Here is a 25,668-nt window from a genome sequence, read left to right as displayed (position 1 = left end):
CTTCACAGGACAAATATGTCATTTGTTCACATGGAGTCTTAGTCAACAGTGATTAATGACAGCATCCTGTGCAGCAGCAGTGAGGATGTGTCAGTACTTGTGAGGGTTAACTCTAACATGTGTTCGATGTTTAATGTCAAACAAGGGCTTTGATTGTACTGGCAGGAGTGTGTCACCACAAAACCTCATCACTCGCAACCGAAATCTGAATTTCAATCATCGGTGCGAGCGTGCATTCTCAGGCGTCAAAGACTTACACTTAAACTTTCCTAACCAGCGGCATGAAACAGATTACTGGGAAACAATGGCATGAGAGGTGCCAAACAGATTGCTGACCACGGCTTTTGGGCAATGCCACTCTTATCGCAGTATCACACAATTACTCTGACCTTCATTAGCTTTACACAACCTGCTCCCACATGCCACATGATGTAATCGCATTACCCAGGAGCTCCTTCAGTTTGAGCGATTATCCTGATTCAGTTATGTGGCAGAAAGACAGATAGCAACAGAATGTGGCTATTGTGGTCTGGGTGGACAGGGGGTCAGCAGAGGTGAAGGGAGGAAGGATTTCAGGATTCTTGGCGCGGGGACAGTGAGATGTCAGATGCCAAGAGTCTCGGTGAATCAGAGCAGGAGCTGAGGGAAGTTTTGTTCTTATTTATCGAGCATACCTCTGCTTCAACTCAACAATGGCCAACCAGCAGCGCCGAAAGATCAAAGCATCCAACGCTTTTATGGTTCCATTTGTAGACTAAGCAATTTATGGTTCCATTTGTAGACTAAGCAATAGACTAACAATAGGTTTCCTGATGCATATACAAGAAACACTTGAGAGTGTCCAAAGATATCATGGATTTGTAATTGAACACATGGGAGTTCTTAATTATACTGGACGGGAATCTTACCTCCAGAGCAGAGAGTGTTGGGGTCTCCGTTCCTCACATCCTGACGACGGAAGCGCCTGTAAAATGACATGCAGTAATTTGATAATTGGTCGGTTATCGGCGAACTATTTGTTGTTGTTTTATTTTGCTCCTCGCACGTGCGCCATCAGTTTGTATGTCACAGACCTCTTGGTGTTGGGCAGATAGCGAGTGCAGGACGTTCCATCCCAGGCACAGTACGGGTCTCTGGCCAGGCAGCACTCAGCACAGGCTTTCCCATACACACTGCAGCGGTGGAGGGGAACCTGGGCTATGCCGGTGTCAGAGCCGACATACAGCTGTTGCTGTGAAGCGACATGATTTAAAAGCGTTAAATTTAGTTTAAATACGACAACCGGGCTTTCTGTGCAAGTAGCATTTGCCAAAATAGATCATTTAATCATTTAAGCTATACATGTACAAGCTACCATTTAGTATATTTAGTATAGGCTGTAATTTGAATGATTATAGCTTTTTATTCATTCATTTTTCAGGATCAATAAAGATCTCTATTACTATTATATCATTTGACTTGCTATATAAGAGACTTACTCGTTTTGAGGAGATCTGCATGTTGTTGATAGACGATGCATCCTGGGGAGCAGAGGAGAAACATCACATTATACTACAGTATATGTCTGTCATCTGTTATTATGGATGAAAATGATGACGTGAAAATTGACAATGCTTATATACGTATATATGTATATACGGTATATATATATATGGATGAGAAATGGAGACATAGAAATCGTCTTACTTTGAAAACCTCCAGCTCTTCCAGTAGAAGTTCCTCCATATTGTTCCAGCTTTCCTTGGGGACATTGATGACTTTTAGAACGGTCCCTTTGTCTGAAACAACAGATTGCAACCGTTTTTATGGTGTTGTTTCATCATTATTATTATTTTTTTTACGTTTAAATGCAAAGAGCAAGTCTGACAGCAAGTCACTCACCTGTGCCAATAAACATGACATCGTACTGTCCGTCGGCGGCGTTGACTCTGTCCACAGCAATCTGTGTGAAGCTGTAGTCCACGTTAGTTCTGACGAAGATGGGCCGTCGGCTCATAGGATAGACCGGATTATACATCAGAGGATGGTGACGGGCAAACTGGATCACGTCATCCGGGAAACCTTTCGTGGATTCAAAGCTGCCAAATGTCTTGCTGGGACACTAAAGGAAGACAATACATGAAGGTTTAATTCAAAGAAGTATGATGATTAAAGTGTTTTTTTGTTATTACACTTGAGGTGTATTTTCAGTTGAACTGTGGTAATCAATTTGCTGAACATTTACAAGGACTTTGTTCTGGCATTTGTGCATTCAAGGATTTAACTGCTGTTAAATACAGAAAAGTGATAATCCATCCAATCCATTTCTACTGTAAAGGATTCACGGAGGCTCTTTGTGATGTTTGGACTCATCTCATTTCACAGTGACTCATATTTGATGGGTAAATTTGTTTTGTGGAATGAAACGTCTGACTTGACAACCCGTCAGTTGGCCTGAAGTACACAAAGCCACAGAGAGGTGATTATGGTGTGATGGGTCACAGGGACGTGAGAGAGATTTTCTCCAGGTCAAAGTCCAGCTTCCCTCTCTAATTAAAATTCCAGCCCTGGACCTTCATTCCAAGATAATGTAATCTTGCTGGAATAATTGGTGGCCTCCTGCATTATTTATGTGCTTCTTTTTCCTTAAGTTTGAATCAAACTATTTTCCCTTTTAGCCTACTTTAGAGAATTGCAGTGCATTAGTACGTTTTAATCCAACAGTTTTCATGAAGTGAAAAACATTTGATCCGGTCATTTTAACCACTAACTCTCATTTAAATGCAGTTTTGCATAATTCACTTGAAAGTCTTCTTTTTTTTAAATCTGGTTACAGAGGGTTTACTGTGGGCCAAGAACAATTATTATTCTGCAGTCATACAATGGGGATTGTTTTGCTGTGGTCGCAACAGCCGAAGCGCCGCATAACAAATCTGCTGACACTATGTTTGTGTGTTTAGCAGAATGTAAGGGCCTTAATAAGCACTTATTGATGAGGCGTATGAGGGGGAGCTTTTGGATGAAATTAGGTCTTACAGAAACTGCGGTTGTTATATAGACATTACATGGCATGAGATGTAAATAGGAAATGAAATGTTCAGTGTGCCAAAGTATTATTGTGATCATAGATTATACTCTATATGATGTAAATAATGATCTTTCTAATCAAAACATTACTCATTCACAGGTTCCCATTTATGTAAGCGTAAACGTAAACGTATCATATTTAATAACATGATCGTGTATTTTCATGAAATGAAAAGAGCTACATATGCATATATACACATTTGACCGTGCACATGAATTAATACCCTTTATGGTTAATCCACTGGTAAGTCTTTACTGTTATTAACATACCATTCCTGGGCGGGGATAAGGCACTTTTCCCTGGAAGGGGACCCACTGGTAGTTGGGCCCCTCTTTGTGAGCAAAGGGCCCCAGGAAGGCCCTCCGGATGTCATTCATGGAATAGAGGCACACAGCTGAGCCTTTAAATACACTGCTGCTGGGGGACATGGGGGAGCTGGGTTAGATATGCCAAACCACACACACACACACACTAATGATGAATAGACTCTGACCTGGAAGTAGAGAAGACCGTGTAGACCAGAGGGTTCTTTCTGTCCCTCGTCTGCAACAGGAACACATCGCCTGGGGACGGACACACAAACACACACACACATTCAGGTCAGGTGGTGGTAGTCCAGGGGTCAAAGGTTGAGAGAAAGATAAACAAAGCCCTATAGCCATGTCTAACTATTGTAAAGACACATTTTTCTGATAACTAAGGGTCATGACATGGAACTAAATCCTCTATTGCCTTGTGCAGTGGTGTGTAAAACAAAAAAAAGAAAAGAATATTTGTATAATGTCTGTCAATTAGTCATTTTCCACAAAGAAGATACATTTCAGGCCTGTAATGACCGGAACACTGCAGTTTAATTTAAAATGGTTTGGATCTACACACACATTTTTAGAGGGCTGTCGCTTATAGTGGTTTGGCCTCAGGTACAGGCAAGAACGCTCCTGGTCAAGATAAAAGACTCATTGTTCATGTGATGTAGAGTGATGGACAGATGTAGCCTAAGGTCAGGTGAGAGTCTGGACAAATATTTTCACTGCATTCACCTTTCACTGTGTCACAGGCTAATACACAAATTATATTAGGAGCCCACGGAGATCAATCACGAGCATCAGGAGAGCTGAAACTACTGCTGCTGCTGAGCAAATCACAGGACCGCAGGTTTCTACGCTGTTACATTATCATTAAGTGTTTTAATAGACTTGTTATATAAGGATTGTTATGGGATTTTTTTTTTGTCTTGTACATACATTACACAGTAAAGATATGGTTAAAATATCCTTTTATAACCTTGTTTACAAATGAACAGACATAAATTCCACGTCCGCTTAAAGGTTTCTCCCCTGATTTTTACTACAGTATTGTGCAAAGGTCTTGAGGCACCACCAGCTTTGTTGTTTTTCTGTCTGTCAAAGTCTGTGATGATTGGCGTTTCGGTTGAAAGGATGTGACTCAAAGTTGGTTTGTCAGTGACTTTAACTCATAAAAAGTGTCTGTGATGCTCAAGTATGTCGTGAATAAACCCGGTGTCCAAGAATTGTTAATCATAGGTCACAGGAAAGATATTTGCACAGTACTGCATATGAAGTCAACTTTAAAAGGAAATAGCAGATTTGTCTCTTTGTTAAATCTGCACTACATATATATATATGAATATTTGTCTGCTTTGGAGTAAAATGACCTTTTCCCTATCATAAAACGTCTCCTATGACCTCTGCCCACAATCCACAATCTTAAGACTTTTAACCTTGCCTCTGGATCCTGTCAAATGAAAATAAATTATTGTTTTTTTGTTGTGTGGAGACTCACCAGAGACAGAGCCTGAAACTTACTTTGAACCCCCAGTAAAAACACTGGCTTTGGATGAGGCTCCAATCAATTACCAATTAATCTCTCAATCATGCTTTCTCCAGGTCTGCAGGAATGCAGAGCTGCATGGTAATCTACAATTGTGGTCAAAAACCCTGGATCATTCATTATGCTGTGCTCAGCATTCTCTCCCTTTGCTTCTGTGTAAAAATCCAACAAAGCAAGGTTGGAAAATTGGCAACTCTCAGTTTCACTCTTTCTAACCTTGGAGGAATCAGATAACTGTATCGTACTGCAAAATAGTTTCAATTGGCAAGAGGACAGTAACCGTGAAACCTTGACCAATGTTGCTGCTTTGTTATTTGAGTTGATATTAAAGTTCACCGCACATTACCGCATCACTTTGAGGTCTGAGTGAAGCCAGAAGTGGGCAACCCGACACCACTGACTACTTTAATTTGAATCTCCTGCAGAGCCTTTACTCCAAACACAAGTGATATTACAGAATAGTTATATCCATACATCAGTTTAGCCATGAAAGACAAGTATCTGTGTCCGAGTGACTCAGTGCACTTACGCAGCTCGTCAAAGTACGTGTCGCTGCCATCCGCCCCTGGTACCGAGCAGATGAGACGGGTCTTGAGGAATGTTGTCCACTTGTTGACCAGACTCCGCTGACCGCCCATGTCATTCTGATTCAACATGGAAGAGTCAAGAGTCATTCAACAGTTTAAGATCAAGGATGTTTCACCAGTGTTACTGTATGTTTAAAATAGATTCACTGGGCCTGGTCAGGTCTCCAGTCCATCACAAGGCCACATAGAGACAAACAACCATCCACCCTCACACCTACGGTCAATTTAGAGTGTCCAGTTCGCCTAATCCCCAAATCTGCATGTTATCGGACTGTGAGAGGAAAGCAGAGAAGCCAAGGCCACAAAAGGGGAGAACATGCAAACTCCATGCAGAAAGGCCCTCGTTCCGACCTGGCAAATCTGGGTCTTCTAACCACCACACTATATGTGCGGCCAAACTTAAATCAATGACGAAATAACGTCTCACCCTGCAGAGCTGTCCGATGCGGGAGTAGGTGGATTTTCCAAGTCCCTGGGCCTCGACCGCAGTCTCGCGGAAGAAGAAAAATATCTTGTCATCATCGGGGTTTTCACTTTCTGGCACCCAGAAGGAACCAACAAACTTTGGTTCTGGTGAACATAAAAAGAGAGGGGCCGTCATGTTATACAGGTCTTTTCTCCACGTAGCGGCACATTAGTGAAACGTGTGAACTCAAGTGAAACAAGAGTCGATGCCTCTTCCTGTACAAAAGCCATAAACACACACCATTGAGCCAACGTGAGTCATGCTGTTCAGTGCGGATAGAGGGGCCTTTCCCCAGGCTTCTGAAGATGGTAAAGTCACGCCCCATTAGGTCTGTGGCCACGCCAGCATATAGCTCATCACCTAGGAGACAGAATTAATCAATAGCTTATTGATTGTTCTTGAGGGCTTTAACAATGTCTGGGGTAGCAGGGGTGGGCTCAAATTAATCAGTGGTGATAACTTGAAAATATCATCCTCTTGTAAATAGATATAATAAGTTTACACTGATGTTCATTAGTTCATTTACCAATCAGCACAGAGGCGGCATTGTGGCGTGGATCATACGGACTCTTTCCTTTCCCGTCCTCCACTTTCGAGGGGTCGATCCGGAACACGTGGTCCTGGTGGAGAAGGAAGACAGAGGAACACGTATTTAAGGTGTGCTCACGTAAAGAACAATCAACATACTGTTATACAAAGCTGTTAAAGCACGAGTAATCCTGCCTTCCTCATCCATTTTAACGTGTGGGGGTCATCCTCTCCTCAAGTCTCAGATCTTGTGACTAATCTTCACTCTCAAACTGTACATATCTTAATCCACATATCATTATCGTTTTTTAGATGTTTCAGCCTGTGTTCTCACTTATTGTGAACAACAGCAATAACAACAGTTTGGTTGACAGAAGACTAAAACTCACGTGTTCAGACATGTGACTACGGGCTGTAATGTGTGTTCCGGCTTGTGTTTATGTCTTAATAAAGTAAACACGGGGGGGTAGTGATTTAGATATTGTGTCATGTAGCTGCACTGCCATGATTAATAAGTGAGTACAGTGAGCAAACACAGTCTTATCCAACATTCTGGCAACAAATTCAATCTCCATGAAGGTTTTGAACTGTATGTTAGGAGAGACATTTAAAGCCTCTATGTACCTTACAGCGTGTTGTGATTTCTTTACGATTTCATCCAAATATGCAGTTACATCTTTATGAGAAAGTAGGTGCAGTGTTGCAGTTTGTGTTCTCCTCACCTCCATTTTGTGTCCCACCTCTACAAAAGCACACGTAGGGTGGAAGGCCCCAGTTCCACAGGCGTACAGGTGGGTGCGGTTATAGTGGTGCACAATCTTCACATAGTTCACGCAGTCAGACTGCAACACACACACACAGGTCACATGTAACTATTGATACAATAATAATAATGTGGATAACACTAGAATTCACATGTACATTGTCACCCTGTAGAAGAAAACCTGCCACAGATTACAGAACATTCTAATTTATCTGCTGCCTCGTCAGAAAGTGTTAGTGTACATTAACCTGACAGAAGCAGAGGAAAGAGATTGCCCTAACCAAACTGTACATTCTTCACATAGCTTCTCTCCCTGTGTCTGCGTGTGACAACACTGTCGAGTCCCCAGCTCCACCTCCAACCAACTGGTGTGAGAGCCTTCATGCTCTGGTACATACCAGGCCTCCAGTGTGTGTGTGTGTGTGTGTGTGTGTGTGCTTTATTACCTACTATCTCTAAAGCAACAATGTCCTACCATGGTTCAGGTGAGGTGAAAAATGGCTCTGGCTCGTTTAAAACCCAGAATGCATTGATGATACCCCAGTAAGACACAGTCAGGGTTGAACTTGTTTTGAAATAACAGGGGAAAGGTAAGCACTGTCATTAAAATGGCTGATTCCCAGCAAAGAGACCGTCATAAAAGAAACCAGTGAGTGACATTATGGTCACTGTAATTCCATGATGCGAATTCCTGTTTTGTTTTTTTCTCCCAGCATTTACGCTGATGTTAGGTTGTTGTTTCCTGTAGCAAAAAGGGTATTTTGACACGTGGCCACTGGTTTGATCAACAGTATTATTTGTCTTGTGTTGTTGATCAGCCACAGAGTGGGATTATTAATATACAGCCACATGTGTGGGTGTGCCTATATTAACTGGATAATACAAAACTTCATGATCCTTCCTGATTTGATTTGGTAAATATTTTACCTCTAAATGACCTTGTACATTATTTGGCACTTGATCCACTTTATTAATAACATTCCTCTGTTATTCCACTATGGGTCATCCTTATTTGAAAGGGTTTATTAAAAAAAACAATATAGTTGAAACAATTACTTTTTCTTTAATCAGCTTATCTTTCATCCTCATCTGTGCTTTCTCTTTTAAGGCTCGACCAAGGGGTGACAGACAGAGAGACCATGTTGTGAAAGCAGGGACACAGGCGGAATTATGGCTCATTAGGCCTGACACACACACACACGCACACACACACACACACACACACACACACACACACACACACACACTCTCTCTCTTACCAAGTGACCAGTGGTTTAGAACAAAGGCCTGCTTTTCATCCTTAGAAAAACACCAGGGAGTTTTAGTTGGTGTGTGTCTGTGTGTGTTTGTGTGTGTGTCTGTCTGTGTGTTTAAGCAAAAGGTGTTCAAGCAATCAATTGCTGATTAAGCCACAGACAAACACAGAAGACTTCTGTTTGAAAGTGGGTACACACTTCCACTTTGCCTTCACCATAAAATCTGACACACACATTTTCACTGTGGGTGAAGACAACACACAAAAGCTTGCATGCACGCACGCACACACACACACAAAAACAAAACCGCGCAAACCTCAATCTCACTCTTTCAAACACCAACAAGTTCCTCTAATAAAAACATAACCATGCCAATGTTCAATCAGACTCTTTTTTGGGGGGTGTCCTCCTCCTCCTCCCCAGTTTAATTGTGTGTGTGTGTGTATGTGTGTGTGTGTGTGTGTGTATGTGTGTGTCAGAGGGCAGGAGTAAGGCGAGGAGTCAGCAAAAAATGAAAGACAGTAATTGGAAAAGAAAAGGCAAATAGAGAAGAGAGAGACCTCCAAAAGACCAGAGATGGAAGAGTGCAAGGGAGGTGAATTATACCAGTGGTCACTGGGGGGGGGTGTAGTTAAATGGTTGAGTGGTCAACCTTTGACCTCCTTCTGCTTCATTAGAAGAATGGGTGAGCAAAAGCACAGGTTGTGACCTCACGGCAGCCCGAGCTTCAGGTCTTGCCCCTGCATCTTGTAAAACTCTATTGTTCCACTGGGAATTTCCTTTTTCTCTTTTTGTAATTCTAGAGATGATTAACCTGATCTACCTACTTATTATTGAAGCCCTTCTCTGTCCTCCTGCTCCTTCTGCGGTCCATCCTCGTCAATCTGCCTAATAAAAGATTTTTTTTTGGTTCAAGCATTTGGCGAAATACTTATATATACTATACATAATACTTATGATTCTAATATCAGTTCCCACTGATGCGTATAATAGCCATGACAATTATTGCAAACTGTGTTACCAGGTGTGATTTATTTCCCTCTTTTTCATGTTCCCCAACAAATTGAAGGTTATTTTACTGGAACATTGTAAATGTTTGGCTAGAAACGGAGCTTTACTTCATTCTTTCTGCTCTGTTTTCTGTGTTAAAGTCTGAGAGTTCAAGCAATCCAGGAATCCTTAATAAAGTTAATGGATGAGAGCCTTTGACTGAATACACAGAGCCATGAACCACACAACATGAGCCCATTGTAATGGCGCAGGAATGCCTTTGGTTGCCTCTCAAACAGGAAATGTTACAGCGTTGATACTTTTCCCTGACATTTCCTAACCCTGAAACGGACAGAATCTTGGATTCTGATATTTTACAAAGTGTGCAGATACATTACAATCACTGAGGAAACCACTCGCAACACATTTCGTCACTGTGAGGTGTTGTTAAAGACTTGAAATAGCTTCCTGAACGGCAATAGAGTAAAAAAATATTCCAGGTCTTTCTAACTCCACAGCTGACTGACCTTAGCATTCGCTGAGCCAGTGAAATTGTACAGGATTGTCGAGTATAATCGAGTGGAGAAGACTTAGAGGAGCAGATTAGTCTGTTTTCAAGTGTTGTGCTAGTTTGATCTCACAGCTCAAGGGTTTAGGCCTGTGCTCCTGAGCATCTCATCAAGTCCTCAATCTGATCAGCCAATCACACGCCAGCATCTCAATGCATTTTGGCACATGCATGATGATGATGATGATCGAGACAACCTTCTGAAGTTCATACCGAGCATCAAATTGAGGAAGCAAGGTGTCTAAAGTGACTTTGAACACGTCGGCAAACACGATGCTCTATTATATATTATACTGTACATTATACACCCATCTCTCGGGTTTACAGAGAGTGAGTGGCAGTTTGGCAGGTGAAAATGCCTCGTTGATGCCAACTCAAACAACCATTTCATGCGACCAAGACATGAAAGTGTCCGGTGTACCTAAATAAGAGGCTGATGACTTTTATAATATGCCATTTGCAGACTCTTACTTCATCCATAATTCAGTGTCTTTACAGTGGTTTTGAATTGTGCAAATCTTGACTATCCACGAGGACTCACCAGATACACTGACAAGCCTCACAGTGGCCGATAGTTAATGTGTCGTAGACAACAGAGAAAGTGACAAAGTGGCTCCTAACATGACAGCATAAACACAATCCATCATTTCTGTTTAAAGGTTTAAATATGGCTCCCGCTCCATCCGAGTGCTGAGTCAGAGGGATCGTCTGGCCCAACTCTCGTCTGTTTACCTCCACTGTCTGACTGTGTTTATGTACATGAGTCTGTATTTGTGTTTGCGTGTCTGGGTACACGTGAGGTGGCTTTCCTGTGGTTGATGTGATGGTGGTGTGTGTGTGTGTGTGTAATAAAGTGTTTATTACTTGTCTATATGTGGGCAACTGTTAGGCCTGTCACATGCCTCAAAGTTATGTATACAGAATCATTTCTTCTTTGCCAGTGTACAGCAGGTAATAATGTGGTCATCTGTGGATAAGCTAGTGTAAAAGGAAAGTGTTCCGGAGTCTTCCGGAGTTGTTTGACGGAGAGGAGTGAACATAGAGATGATGAAGGACTGAGGAGGATCTAAACAAAATGAGAAACGTATGTTTTACACAGAACAAATATTATGAGATTACGAGGAAGTAAAAAGAGTGGGAGACGAGAAATCCAGTGGGGGAGATAGATGTTGGCCTCTTCCTACAGAGAAACACACTTCCCTGTAATTAGGGTCAACAGTGTGAGGTCAGCTCAGCTCTCAGTGAGTGGGTGAGTTCACTTTGATTCTACATGTCAAGAAGAATAAGATGGGAGTGACTGTTTAACAAAGAATAAAAAAAACATTGAAACGGCCAGAGAGGCAGCCAAGGACTGACCAGAGGGAAAACTCCAAAACTCCTTTCAATGTAACATTTGCCTTCAATTGTCTTCAACGTTGACCAAAATGTCTCTTTCATTGTCTTATCTACTTCTCTTTCAATCTCTCCTTTTATTCAAAACCTCTTGAGCAGTTTCTCCGATTTCTCTAGCTCCCACTGCTACTCTTGCTTTTCAACCACACACATTTACGCTCTCTCTCTCTCTCTGATGCACACGCACACAGGTTTGAGCAGCTATTCTTCGTAGAACACTGCATTGACTTCCATTTATTTGGACAACCCTAAACAAAGCCTTATTCCAAACCATCATGTAATAACCCTAACCTTAACCCTTAGTGCTCACGCAGCACAGATCTGTGGGAATAATACACCACTCCTTATATGGACATCCTGAGGGTGTGTGTTGGTACAGTAGGTCACATCTTCGGGCTTTATAAATGCATTTTTCGTGTTTTCGTGAGTAGTGATACTTTTTTTTCTTCTATTTTTGTTCATAAAAATTAGCCAAGCGAACTATGAACTCTGACAAATTTCCTAATTTCACAAAGGTATCCGTTGTGCTGGGGAAAAAAAGGATATAAGACACTCTGTAGTGCACATTCTTGTAGCATTGATATTCATTTTAATATAGTAATGGGGGGAAAAAGCTGTCTAAATGCTCTAAAGTGGTTAACTTAACCATAATTCAAAAATTCCAATCTTCACCCTAAACTTAACCAGTTCCTCAGAAATGAGGTTCTGCCTCAATGGGACCAGGTTTTGGTCTCCATGAGGAACTACTGGTCCTGACAAGGTCAGTGTTTATGCCAGAAAAGCCCCCCCACATACACACATAGACACACTCAGACTGTGCTCAGGTGAAACTGGAGCCTGGAGGTTTTTATGAATGGAGTTCGTTGTGCGTCTGCTACAGCTGTGTAATCACACTGACGAAGGGCTTGTTTTACACTCACAAAAGACGTTCGCACACACACACACACTAGATACATAGCGACGTTAAGAATTATACACATTCACTGTCATACACAAACAAGCATGAATAATTAACTATAATAAATACAGTAAATTGTGGTAGCATACCTGCTGATGCTGTACACACACACACAGTGTATAGTTTGTAGTAAGCTAATTGTGTGTGATATAAGCCTGGGTGGTCTATAGGCTCTTTGTGGCCTCAACATATTGGTCAGTGAAGCCACGCCTGCTCTGCCCACACTCCATCCACATCACATTTAGAAACATAATCAGCACATGCAGCATTTGCCCGACATATTCTTAGAAACGTAATGGTGCATTTATCCAGATCAAAATGGAAAGATTTGCTTTTGAACTTTGTGTTGGCAGCTGATGCAAAGGATCAAGTGAAGGAGCAGGGTGGCACATGTTGGCACTGTGCTGGGAAAATGACAGTCTGCCTTGAATTTACGGCAACATGCCGTGCAGCTCCATCAACAGCAGCCATGTATGCCGCTGTCAGTCAGGTCACTCCTTCACTTAGCAACCAGACAAGAAGGAACTGGGTTATATTTATTTGATTTCACAATTTGCATTTATTTTATCTTGATCTTTTGACATATATTAGTATGATTTCTTTTACGTTCTTCCTTTGTTAGTTTAGTTATTGTCTTTATTATCGGTCATGTGACCTCAGCAGTTGGTTCCATGTTCAATAATGTGTAAATATACACTGCAACCTGATGTAATGTGTATACCATGGGCTGGTAATCAGATTTCTTCCCTATCCCAGATCTTATTTTGAAACCATAACCGGATTATTGTGCTTTAAGTGTGTTAGAGATATAAGATGTTTACCTGGGAGATAGACTGCAGACTTCAAGAAGCTACTAACGTTCAAATCATTATAACCTCATTACAAAGTTTCTTAAATAAATGTATAAAAGCGCTGAACACACACACCAGTCGTAAAGTGCAAGAAAAACACAAATGCCTTTGTCTGAGCATCAAACTGAGCCGGCCTCAGTCACATAGGACTTTAAACATACAGATGCTGTGGGGCAGGTCCAAATGTAGGAGTGTTGCACCTATTATTACGTGTTTCAACGTGGTATTTGTGTCTTGTGATGACTCCCATGACTCCAGTGGATTAAAAGGTACCATTGTGTTGTGTTGGGTAGGAGTGGACACTTTACTTCCTCCACGAGAAGCTCCTCTGTCCTATTTTAACACTGTGTACATGGCATAATATCCGGAGGCTATACTTCCTGTCTCCCTACAACTATACAACACACACCTATATAATTGTCTGTGTGCTTTTTATGAGAGACATTTAGACTGTATTTGTGCATTCTGTTTGGTGATTTGTTCAGGTTACAAGGAAAACAGCAATAGCTAATTTTACATGTGACAAAAAGTAGGTAATCTATTATAAGTAATCTGATTATGAAGTCCATATTCATGCATCAAGCGTTGAATCAGTTAAACGCTTGTTTAAACGCTTTTCAGAAATACAGACTGAAGAAGAAGTTTTCTCCCCACTGTGACCCATCAATATCTTTGTGTCTGTGACTTTCACTTCCCTTCATTACCTTTTGTTTGGGGAAAATGGACCCACACTGTGTCCTTTTAATAATTAGCTTTTTCTGTTCTCTGTAATAAAGCTACAGGCTGAGCAGTTCATACTGCCATTTCACTGCCATATAACCCTGAGCTCTTTTATAGTTAATAAGAAAACAGTGTCTTGTGCCATGTTTTTATCCATTTCCAGCGATATCAAAAGTTGATATATGTCACACTTATGTAGGGCAGAAACATGAAAATAACCCAAACCAGTATTCAGATTTGCAATTTCAAATGTAGCATTTTTATTTGGATGAGGTTTTTATTCCTATTGATCCAATCACACGCACACCCTCCTAACAAGAGGGAAGAGGAGTGAAAAACCGGCTTGAATGGTAAATAGTTTTTCCTGACACTGATTTTATGGCATCTAACCATTGTTGTTGTCTTCACATTCAACATTTATGAGGTTTCTTTTTTTTCCCTTTTTTATAACAAAAATGATCCGACAACAGAGAGCGAAGAAAACTACTCAGTAGAAATCAGATAAGAAGGAAATAAATACTTACAGTGATATCCTTGCCAGCCCAGTTACACTCCTCCCTCCAGTCGACAGGAGCAGGCCAGTAGATCTGAAACACAACAAACAGCAGTCAGACTCTGTTGCTGAAATCTATATCCTATAAATCTTATCCTGATTCATTTGGGAATTAATTAACTTTAATGAAACAAAAGAACAGTTTGCTGCCTCAAAAATGTATAACCTGCTCTTCTTCAACACTGTCATACATTTCAAACAAGTTGCATCCTCTCTCTCCCCCTTACCTGTCTATTTTTCTTTGTCCTCCCCTCTCACCTCCCTCTCACCCACCTCACTGACAAACAGCTTCAGCTGTGGTGACTCTGCACGTCCAGGTCATAAATCAAACTCTATAGATTCAGGTCTTCTAGTAACAGAATGTATATTAGCGTCACTGTGTAACTTACAACTACAAAAGTAAAGGCTTCGATCCAAGTGTTTCATGTAGATCAATGCACTTTTTTTCACCTCTGTCCACTCCTTTGATTTTCTACCTGTCTCTATTGATCCCACATTTCTCTTATTGCCCCCTCACACTCACTGAGCCGTCTCATATTATGTACAAGCACATAATTCACTCTTGTTCAAGGGAGAATGTTATGATGAAATGCAACCCTATTTCTAAAAATGTCACTTTCTCTATTTTTGTTTTGTTGCTCTTTCTCTTTCACATTTAGGTCAACGTGAGAACAAACCTGTGACACATGTGCAACCTTGATAACAACAACAATAATAATAAATCCTTATCAGAAAATATGGGAGAGTCTGTGAATGATTTCCTCCCCATGTCTGCATAACATCCATGCTCTGGTTTGCAGTTAGTTGACTCTCTTGATTATTTTTCATGCTTCCAGGACAATAAAACTGTTCTGTTTGAATGGGCTTGAGTGTTTTGTATTAGGAAAAATAAAACCTCAGCAAAAATGATCATGAGTCATTATCAAAACACATTTTGGCAGCAACAATTTATCAATTAATTAACTATTAACCAGCTTCTAAATGAATGACTAGTCATATGTCATTCTGAGGTTTCCCCGGTCATTTTATAGATAACAAATCAAATGGCAAATACTCAACGTATTTATCTGAGTGAGACTGACTTATCGATAATAGAGTAATAAGCTTGACGGTGTTTGTGTTCCACCTTGTGTTCCTGCTTGGCGATGTTGTCCAGTGAGAGTGACAGCAGGAAGTTCTTGGCACCGACGAAGAGACGTCCCCGTTCTTCATCGAGGAGCAGAGCGCTGAAGCAGCAGGAGCGCTCCAACTCGAACCGGCGCACTCCATGGAACTGCTGCAGCTCTGAAACCGCACAGGTACATATAGCATGATCAACTTCAATGGTCTGTCTACTGTTGCATGATATACTAATAAGATCCTGCCAATTCCAGGTTACTTTGGAGATTTATAATTATTAATAAACCTAGAGTCAAGGTTTGATCAACCATGATCAAGCTGTTATTACTAGAAATGAACATCTAGGTTAATGTGTTGGTACAAATGAGCTGAAAACGCACACTTCCTCACTCAAACTCACATATTCACCACAATCGTATTCTTCTGAATATGTTAACAAGCAAGGAAAGCGAGCCAAAGCAAACTCTACTTATCAGAGAGGCTTCTGGGCCACGCGTCATGTGGTTGGTGTAGAAGATTGCCATTTAATTTCAGTGTTGAGTTATATAAGATTTCCATTCTGTGTCCTAAGGCCATTGATTTATCAACAGTCGGGACAAAATATTCTGTCCGTATAATGGCTGTTTGTGAACTGGCAAGAACAAGAGGGAACAGTGCCCAGGAAAATGTTGCTTGTATTTGTTAACTTATGCCATACTGAAACTAAGTCAGTGGAAAAAGCAGCGTTCTTGGTCTTAGAAGGAACTGCATCCTCGTCCTCTGGACTGGCTCTAGCCAAGAGAAGAAAAGAGGAAGGCCTCAGACATGAACATGGCTTTATTAGTCTTCCATTGTTCTAATGTGAATTTATAAGTTTAATTAAGGCCGAGACGCCACCCAAAAGCCGCCTGCATGACATCAGGGACTTAAGGTCTACTCTTGTTTCATATAAATGTGCCACTTACAGCACATGTGTTATTCAGTTTTGAATATTAAATCTTCCAGGGAAGAAACAAATACTGCATTAAATGTAACATGCTATTATTTATTACGCATTACATTACACAAGTCATGTTATTTTAACATGCTACATGGGTATGCTATTATAATCAGACAGAAGCAACACATTTTAATATTAAAACTATACGGTATCGAGTGTCACGCTATGGATCTGCACTGCTATGTTAAAAATGAAAAGGCTCTCTTTGAAGTGCAGTCATTTGTTATTCTATTATTTCAGTGCTGGGTATCAGACTGTGTCTGTGCTTCCGCTCAACTGCCAGCCAAAGAAAACCACTGTGTTATTTCAGTGATGAACGATGTCGTCAGGATCTCTTTCAGTCCTTCACGTGTCAACCTGAAACCTGAGTACTCTGCTCTCCTCCCAGCCTGGTCTGCTGTATGGCAGCATGTCTCTCAGCCGTGCAGATGGCCTTCACCGAGCATCATGTCCTTGGTGAGTTAGTCCATGGGGTAAGTGATGGAACACGTTCCAGGTCCGTGTGGCTGTGTTGGGCGCTGAGCTGCATTATTTTAACTTACAATAATTATGATGAAACGCAAAACCATGCCTCAGTGTGTGTGTGTGTCAAGGAAACTTATCTTTGAACATTAACTTGTGAGGACATTTTGGCTGGACTTGGTTTTAGGGTTAGGGTTATGTTTTTGGCATTTAGTTGTGAAGGCAAGTGTGTGTGTGTGTGTGGCAAGGAAATACACAAAACAAATGTTCCTCCTTTGGACAGAGAAGCCGTAACTATCTCTATCTTCTTACCTTTGTATGAGAGCTTCATGCGTGGCGATGAGGAGGACGAGGAGGATGAGGACGAAGTTGAAGAGGAAGTGCGGGTCACGGTGCTAGAGGAGGCGTGGGCCGCAGCCAGACCCAGCAGAAACAGAGAGCTGCAAGTGACCATCATGGCCGCCATCATCATCATCATGGTCATCATCTTGACACAGTCAGAGAAGACGCTTCTTTTTTAGTTTTTGTTCTAGTGGTTCTTGTTGTGTTTCAGTTCACTTTACAGGATCTTTACAGGCTCAAAACACAAAGCTCCCTCTCGCTTCAGGCTACAGTCCTCGTGTTAAACTTCTCGACATGCGGTGGGATCTTTACAGTGTCCTCCTTGCTTTTGAACAGTTTGTTTGGGTTGACCCACTGCTCTTCTGTGAAGGGCGACCGAGTTCACGTTTCACATCCAAAATGGGCCAAAAACGTCACTCATGGAAATAGAAACCTAAAAATAGAGACAGAAAGGGAGAGGACTTAGAAATGGACATCACAAGCATATGGGCGCTTGTGACAGGGATGCCCCTGCACTCACACGCACACGCACACGCACACACACACACACACACACACACACACACACACACACACACAGCAGCGGCGTCTGAACAATATTGTGGCAGAGCCGGACTGAAACCTCTGCCAGGCTGAGTCAAATGCCAGCCTCCACTGTGGCAACACCACTATAATCTCTTCACATTACAGCTAGACACAGAGGGAGTATCCAGAACACCACACAGACACTTACAAACACACACAGGGCATGGTGAGGAAGACTGTGTGTGTGTGTGAGAGATAGAGATAGAGATATTGCCAAGCCATGCACAATTTCCCTGTGTGTTTGTGGCACTGCCAACTTCCCTCCTTTCGCTCGAACCCCCCACCCCCGTCTCTCTGTAGATGAGATTTCTTCATTGCTGAGGACAGATGAGCTGACAGTGGCTTGCACGGATGAGTGCATCTGTGCACTTGTGACTGAGTCCAGCAGCACAAAGCCAAAAAACTGTGAGATTCAGTGTCATAAGTGAATCACACAGTAACATATAAATGACGTTGTGAGCTATTCAAAGCCTAATAATGTTGTCTTTTTTTTAAATAAAATAAAAAAAAAAAGAATCTGCTTTACACGTGGCCTCTACAGTCTCTACAGTTTTGGAGTGTTTCAATGACACATAAATCTCAAAGTTCACTGAGAGCTGAGGTGACAGATTCGTTATTGTTTCAGGAAAATCCCCAATAACCCGGTGTCTCGGTCGTGAGCGCGCTGTTACAAACCACAGCTCCGCCACAGCAGGAGCAGTAATGAGGCCACTGGTTTATAAGCCTTTATGTATATGAACATGGGGTCGTAAAAAAAAAAAAAGCGCACGGGACACATGTCTCTTTCAGTAGTTGGGACCGTGCGGTCAGCTGGAACAATAACGCCTTTGAGTAGAAACAGTCTCCTTTATTGTATTACACCTCACAGTTGGCACTCACTTACAGACAGTCTGTTTTTTCACTTTCCCTCCATCTAACAATTACTCCTATCACTTCCAGCCATTGAATCAGTTCCTCTCTACTAAATCAACTGTGATGCATTCTTCGTTCTTCCCTCAGCATCTTTCAAATAAGAGGCTCGGGAATGCTTAAGATCGTCCATGTGGACAGAATTGGATCAAAAACAGGCAAAAGTCGATGCTTCTTAACTGGCATGAAATTGAAGCTTTAACTGAGTAGAGCTGATTTACAAATGATCATTAAAATCCATCAGTCAACTATGTACCATAGTCCAGACATGTTCCTGATACTGTCCAAAAAGGTGTAATACGAACTTCTAAGTCCAGAAATGCTGCTCCAGATATTTAAAAGATCTTTTTCTTTCAGTCCCTGACTCAAATGTCTGGAAAATGAGTGAGAGAGTGAGCCCATGTGAGAGTACAACAGGAAAATCCCCAGACACTCCTGCCTCCTGCAAGCTTGACCCAAGCATTACCCTCCACCTGAGAGGTTAGTAAAAGTTGTTTTTGAATAGCGTTCATGTCTGAAAGTGGCTTTTGTTAATCACAATATAAAAATAATGTGCATGAAAGTGGTGGTATATCATGAATATGTCTCCTTCTGTTTTTCCTGCCTTGGATTAATGATTGGTGACGAAAGATGAGGTTTGAGTGACTCAGTCTTGCTCTCTGTGGTCAAGGTTGACAGACTGAAATGTAGTTTTTAATGTGGCTTTAGAATAATGCTGAATTTTCAGTTAAATGCCCAAAGAATTTCTCCTCATTCACTTTAAACGGGCACATCTTACATCACTTTCAGCAGTCTCTGGTTTGATCCACAGTGATCACGCTTAAGTACATGCAAACTGAGATACACAGAGATGAGAGTAGACACACAAACCCTGCACTCACAGACCAGGCTGTTGGCACAGAGTTTTATAAATAATGGAGCCACTGAGGCGTGGAGACAGGACAGCTCTCATAAGCTCACTGCTCCCAGGCCACAACCCAACAGGACAGTGCTGAACAAGAACATAAACCCCTGCATTACCCTGCACTATGTTAAACACACACACTCAGAGAAGGACGAGAGCACAAATGTGAGCCTTTAGGGGGACTTTAGGGGCTACTCTTACAGCACTGAGCTACAAAATCCCACAGAAAAACAAATTGTCAAATGAGTTAGTATATCTGCAATACGATTTGTTAACTCGTGTTTGTGTGTCAAGTGTGTAAGGCCAGACTGTGTGGTTCTGCGCTGAAGTGCTGTCACTGCAGTATTTCAGAGACAAGGACGTCAGCGCTCAGGAACACACTCGCGCACAAATCGCGTCTCATTTCGTGACCTTTTTGTTCCGAAAGGTTTACAAACACTCTCCTCCTCTCTCTCACACACACACACACACACACACACACACACACAGGCATTTATGTGACATATACTCATATAGAAACGCTTGCATCTCAACCGTCGCTCTCTCTCTCTCTCTCTCTCTCACACACACACACACACACACACAAAAAAACTCTTTGCCTGCTCCATAATGCATCTTAATAAAAAAGCCATTGGACCCGCTGACACTTGCATTCAGTTCGGCATCAATAGACAGAGCAGTGGCAAGCCAAGAGGGAGTGGATTAAAAATAAAGAGTAAGACACAGAGAGAGATTCCTGTGGGGCGGGGGGACAAGCCGCCCTGTCAAAAACCACCCTAAATAGACACTGGCGTACAAAGTGGTCCGCCTGCAGGGTGAGTGAGGCTTTTCAGAAGGAGGTTAGAGTGCAAACACACAGTACAGCGTGTAATAATGACTGAATGCATATCATCAGTTAACCTGTAGCCCTCTACTACCTCAGATTAGAGAGGAGGAGGAGGAGAAGAAGAAGAGAGAAAGACCTACTAAAGGCCTGAGAGACAGACAGCGGATGGAGATACCCGAGGAAACGAGGTGAAAAAGTGGAGAAGTTACAGAAGTTAAATGAGATTATGAGGATGAGGGGAATGAATCAAGGTGAATTCAAGTTAAAGGAAGACATAAAGAAACTGTAAAAAAAAAGCAAGTCCATGTAAATGAATTGGGAAGGAAGAGGAAAAGGCGGGTGGAGGACAAAGGTAACAACGGGAAGGAAAAGAGGGAGGGAGGACAAAAACTTGAGGGGGGAGGAGGAGGAGGAGTAAAGTGGAGGGAAAGAAAAAGATTCAGTCATTGTACCGCTTCAGCACTGCAGCATATATGCATGCATACAGTCCCACAGAAAAGAGAATGTAAAGGAGGGAGGGAGGGAGGGAGGGAGGGAGAAGAAAATGAGCGAGGCGAGAGGTGATGGAGAGAAAGGAGCCAATTGTTTCGCCTGCAGGGTAAAAAGAGTTTCCCTGGCCTGTGACCAACAAGTCTATAAGCTTCCCTGCGATGGAAATGAAAGGAGGGAGGGATGGATTGACGGAGGGACGAGAAAAAAGACTGAGTTAGCGATTGTGAGGAGGAGGAGGAAGTGCTCACAGATTAGAAAAATAATAATCATAAAAACACTGAAACAGAAGGTCACAGGTGGTTTTTTGTAGCAGATTGTCTGGCGTGGGTGAGATTTTTATTTTTAAATGTTTATTTTTGACCCCTAAAGGTACATGTTTAAGCAGTCAAATACAGGAGGAAAAGTGATGGAGACAAATGGAGAATAAATACATTATCCTTCAGTCAGCTGTTTATTCATGTCTATGAGCTGTAAACCACTGAAACAGCAGTTCTTAGGATCAGAGCAGGAAGTCAGTTTGAGTGTGTTTTTCGTGTCTATTTAAACACACAAATCAGAGTTAAGCTGTTTACATTTGTATCAAACTGTGATTTCCAAACCACTAAATCTGCATTGGGCCTGCAGGTATGAGTTTCATGCCACTACTGTCATTTTGGAAATGTAACACTATTTGAGTTAGATATAGGTTAGGTATATTATTTGCCCATGAATCTGAAATGTGATTCATAAAAAGTGTTTATAATCAAGTGTAAATCAGAATGCATGCAGAGAACTAATGGCGTATGTTACGTACACTATTGATCAGAATCAGAATTGTTCGATTTGTGACTTCTGAAATCAAGTAACAGAGTTGATTTGACAGAGGTAAAAAAAAAAAAGGTAGTTTACATTGTCGATTTCTTCATGTTCAGAAAAAAAAAAACAATGATGAAGACAGAAAGTTTTGGAAATGAGAGGCAAGACAAGTAGATGATGAAGTGAAGTGTGTACAGACAGAATGACGGTGAATCAGATACAAAGCACACAAAGGTCTGATTTCTACAGTGATTCAGCTGTAAGCGTGTTATTGGTTTCAAGCATGAAAGGTTTTTGCTGATGCCCAGAATGAAAACGTGCCTCATTTCCACTATAAAACCTAGGAAGAGAAACACAGAGGAGTCTGCACTCTCCTTTCACAAAGCTAATGGGAAAGTACAGGGTCATATTCTGTATTATTAGTAGGATCTCAATGATCCATAACTGTTATTTATTTTTTTTAAGGGCAGAGCCAAGACTGACGGCTAAAGTTAGCTTTAAATAAGCCTTTCCAGTGGTTCACATCAAGAGCAAAGCTCAGTCATGTGAAGTAGGAATTTAAAGAAAAGCTCTATATCCACTGTTTAATGCAGCTTAGGTTACAGTCTTCAGTCAGCGGAGTAAATGAACGTTTCACTCACAAACACACAGGGACAGAGTGAATGAAGGAGCTACAGAACTGTATATGCTGTTTGTTGGTGTCGAGCCATCTGGCCGGGCATCATGAATGGAAAGTTTCCCAGCCTGGAAACCCGTGGCTAACATTTGTTCTGTTTGGCTAATTTATTTTCAGTGGTCAAAGTCTGAAGTGAAGTCCAACAAAGCTCCTGCGCTGGTATCCGCTGGTGTGCAAATTCTTTTGTCAGTTCTGTTTTCACAGCCAGAATCGGACGGGTTAGCCGGACTAATATTATTGCGGACAACATGATATGTTACATCGGCGAAACATGTCCAAATCCTACTGTAGGCCTGCCTTGTAGTGGTCATGCAGCTTAACCCTCTTGTCTAGTGTGGTTAGCTCTGAAAGAAGAGACAATGAAGGAGCCGTTAAGGCGATGTGAGCCTGCTGGTAGCTGGTAGCCATCCATTTGGCTGTGTCGGAGCCAGGAGCCACAGTGAGTCAGAGCCTCACAGAGCTGCTTCGAGTCCCCTGACTGGAGCTACTCCAAACAACTCACTCCACTGTTCTAAATGAAACAAGAGTGCAGGTTTTAAACTAGTCCTCTGAGGAAGAAACCCACATGTCATCAGCGTGATACCTGGGTCTGGGAGCAACCCTGCTCCAAGATACGAGTCATACCACAGTCATAAGAGACTGATTAAAACTTTAAGAGCAGCCTTTAATTCTTTTTTTTTTTTTTGCCATTCAGACGTTTTGGAAACATCACAGAGAGTAACTGCCGTGAAATACTGTAGAATAGTAGAGTAGAATATAAAAAGTTAACACTGAGAATACCTACAGCGTCACACTACTGATTATATTATGATGATAGTTCGATAAAAGCACATGTTAGCATTGAAGCTCATCACTTGTGACTGAACCACAGTCGAGATGCACTCACCTGTCCCGGTCCCTGTTTCCAGGGGAACCAAATCCCAAAGCAGGTCAGAACATTCCAGGCAGGGATCAGCATCCACCTGAACCCAAAATGCCTCCAACAGCACTGACCATTTCCATAGTGACAGTCCAGCTTTTTTTGGTAGTTTGACCTTGAACAGCTTTGCAATTAAAAGGAACCATAAAAAGCTAAAAACTCCCCTGACGACTCAGTCACAATATAAAATACAAAAATGTGTTGTAATCACACCGACACACATATACTGAGCTCTTCTTATGAGCTTGCAAAAGAGCCATTCTCAGGCTTGAGCATGCCCAGAGTTCAGTGTGCACAGGTTCGAGACGTTCATCTGGAAACAGGTGGTAAGAACTGAAAATGACTTTTAGGATCCATAAATTGTGAAAATAAGAATGGTTCAAAGCAGGTAGAAATTCCTGCACAAACTTGAGTAATTCCAGTTGCGGACAATGGTGCCTGGAGGACACAGTAAGAGCAGCAGCAACAGAGTCCCACTTTGATGCAAAAAGGGTCCAGTGAGATAAAAAAAAAAGAGTCCAAAAGGCAGGGAGAGTGGAAGTTAAACGGCAGCACAGTGAGATCTGAGTATTCTCCTGTATGCAGTCAACTCCACTGATGAACAGCTCCACTCCAGCTCCACTTAGAAAAACACACAGCCCTGTGCACACACATAAAACTCTTCCTAACACACACACGCAAAGATTTCACACACACACACACACTCTCCCAGAGTTTTCACAGCAGCTGAGCAGAGCTGAAGTGCTCAGAGGGCGAACAGGCAGGAATAATGGACTTAATTCAAGAGGGGAGAGGGAGAGAGAGGGAGAGAGAGAGAGAGAGAGAGAGAGAGAGAGAGAGAGAGAGAGAGAGGGGGAGGAGGGGTTGAAGAGAGGAGGGAAAGGTGGGAGGTAAGAGGAGGGGAGTGGAAATGGGCAGGGACACGCACTGTGATGTTCTCAGAGTGTGTCATATGCCACTGAATATTCCAACATTGTGACTTAATTCAACATGAAACCTCAGCACTGCAGCGGAAAATAGACAGATTTGTGCCTCAAGTTACTTTTTAACACCTGTTTACTTTACCTATGGTTACGGCAGCTACAGCTACTAGCTGTTCAATTGGCTGGCCTTGCTTTTTGCATAGTTTCTTTTGTTGTTCTAATGTTATGTAAACACAGTGACATGTGGTTACATCTAGTCCCTCCACTCAAAACACTGGTCTTGTGTCATTTGCCGTACATTCACTGACAGCTAATTCGGGGATTTGACGACTGAAGACAGTCTGCGCTTCAAGAAGAGTCGGATATTTAGGACAAAATTATCCTGTGGCTGCTGCCAGGACTCGTGTCTACAAACTGACCAACTGGAATATTGCATGATACATGATATATGCAGAAAAAACAGGCCATTAGTGCAAAGACAGAAAGCGCCTTTTAACTTCATTTATTTGAAAGTCAGTTCAGCTTGATTTCCACGTCACATGATTTCATTTCATGTTTTCACATCCACAATTTTGAAAACGTATTCTTGTTCTTCTGTGAAGCATGTGACCTAAATGGTGACTGCAGTGAAGCAGTGTGTGTGTGTGTGTGTTTGTGTATCGAGGGACATGTGATAAACTTAGGATCACTAAGTTTGTGGATAACTCAAGTCACAAAAAAGACTTGACATGTATTCTTAAAACTTGTGACTTGCCTCAGACTTTAAGACTGTTGTTGTTCAACACCAGTGTGTTTAGATGATTGAGAGATGTCCAGATACGAGATAGTATAACAGTATGCTGGTGTGGACGGTGCAAAGCCTGATACGCAAAGATAAGTAAGATGGTAATTGGCATACACACAGCACCATATGAGGGTTTACATCATCCTCTGCACATACTGAAGTTGAAGTACGGGTCAGCTATTCATGATGGCCAACGTATGTACATGCAAGTGTATGAAAAGCACAAGGAGAAAAGTTTGGAAGAAAAGAAAACACCAAGACAAGATCATGGACACGAGTTCAGCATCTGTTTACTTCAAACAGCTCACATCTGGTTGAACTTAGTTTTAAGTGTCACACATTTGCTTCGGCGGACTCAATAGGTGGCAATAAATTTGAAATAAAAAAATGTTTTCATGCACAT

At 41.8% G+C, this 25,668-nt stretch overlaps 1 protein-coding gene across 4 annotated transcripts in view; it reads right to left on the bottom strand.

Annotated features, from left to right (window-relative positions):
• The window catches only part of sema3b (sema domain, immunoglobulin domain (Ig), short basic domain, secreted, (semaphorin) 3B), a 113,430-nt gene that overhangs the window by 4,121 nt on the left and 83,641 nt on the right, over positions 1-25,668 (bottom strand). For 3 of the 4 annotated variants that reach the window (XM_044037251.1, XM_044037250.1, XM_044037248.1), the window contains 15 exons: positions 17,423-17,885; positions 15,677-15,834; positions 14,522-14,584; positions 7,222-7,341; positions 6,498-6,591; positions 6,212-6,331; positions 5,933-6,075; positions 5,448-5,562; positions 3,561-3,630; positions 3,337-3,481; positions 1,882-2,101; positions 1,687-1,778; positions 1,479-1,520; positions 1,074-1,231; positions 909-964 (listed from right to left, as the gene is read on the bottom strand). In XM_044037251.1, coding sequence (XP_043893186.1) covers positions 909-964; positions 1,074-1,231; positions 1,479-1,520; positions 1,687-1,778; positions 1,882-2,101; positions 3,337-3,481; positions 3,561-3,630; positions 5,448-5,562; positions 5,933-6,075; positions 6,212-6,331; positions 6,498-6,591; positions 7,222-7,341; positions 14,522-14,584; positions 15,677-15,834; positions 17,423-17,597 — 1,771 coding nt within the window. In that variant the 5' untranslated portion in view covers positions 17,598-17,885. Of the gene's footprint in view, positions 1-908; positions 965-1,073; positions 1,232-1,478; positions 1,521-1,686; positions 1,779-1,881; positions 2,102-3,336; positions 3,482-3,560; positions 3,631-5,447; positions 5,563-5,932; positions 6,076-6,211; positions 6,332-6,497; positions 6,592-7,221; positions 7,342-14,521; positions 14,585-15,676; positions 15,835-17,422; positions 17,886-23,525; positions 24,329-25,668 lie in introns of those variants that run through there. The other variant, XM_044037249.1, reaches the window with a different exon arrangement.

The sequence above is a fragment of the Solea senegalensis genome, linkage group LG11, assembly GCF_019176455.1.
Source record: "Solea senegalensis isolate Sse05_10M linkage group LG11, IFAPA_SoseM_1, whole genome shotgun sequence".
Taxonomy (NCBI): domain Eukaryota; kingdom Metazoa; phylum Chordata; class Actinopteri; order Pleuronectiformes; family Soleidae; genus Solea; species Solea senegalensis.
This window is presented reverse-complemented; position numbering and strand designations above follow the sequence as displayed.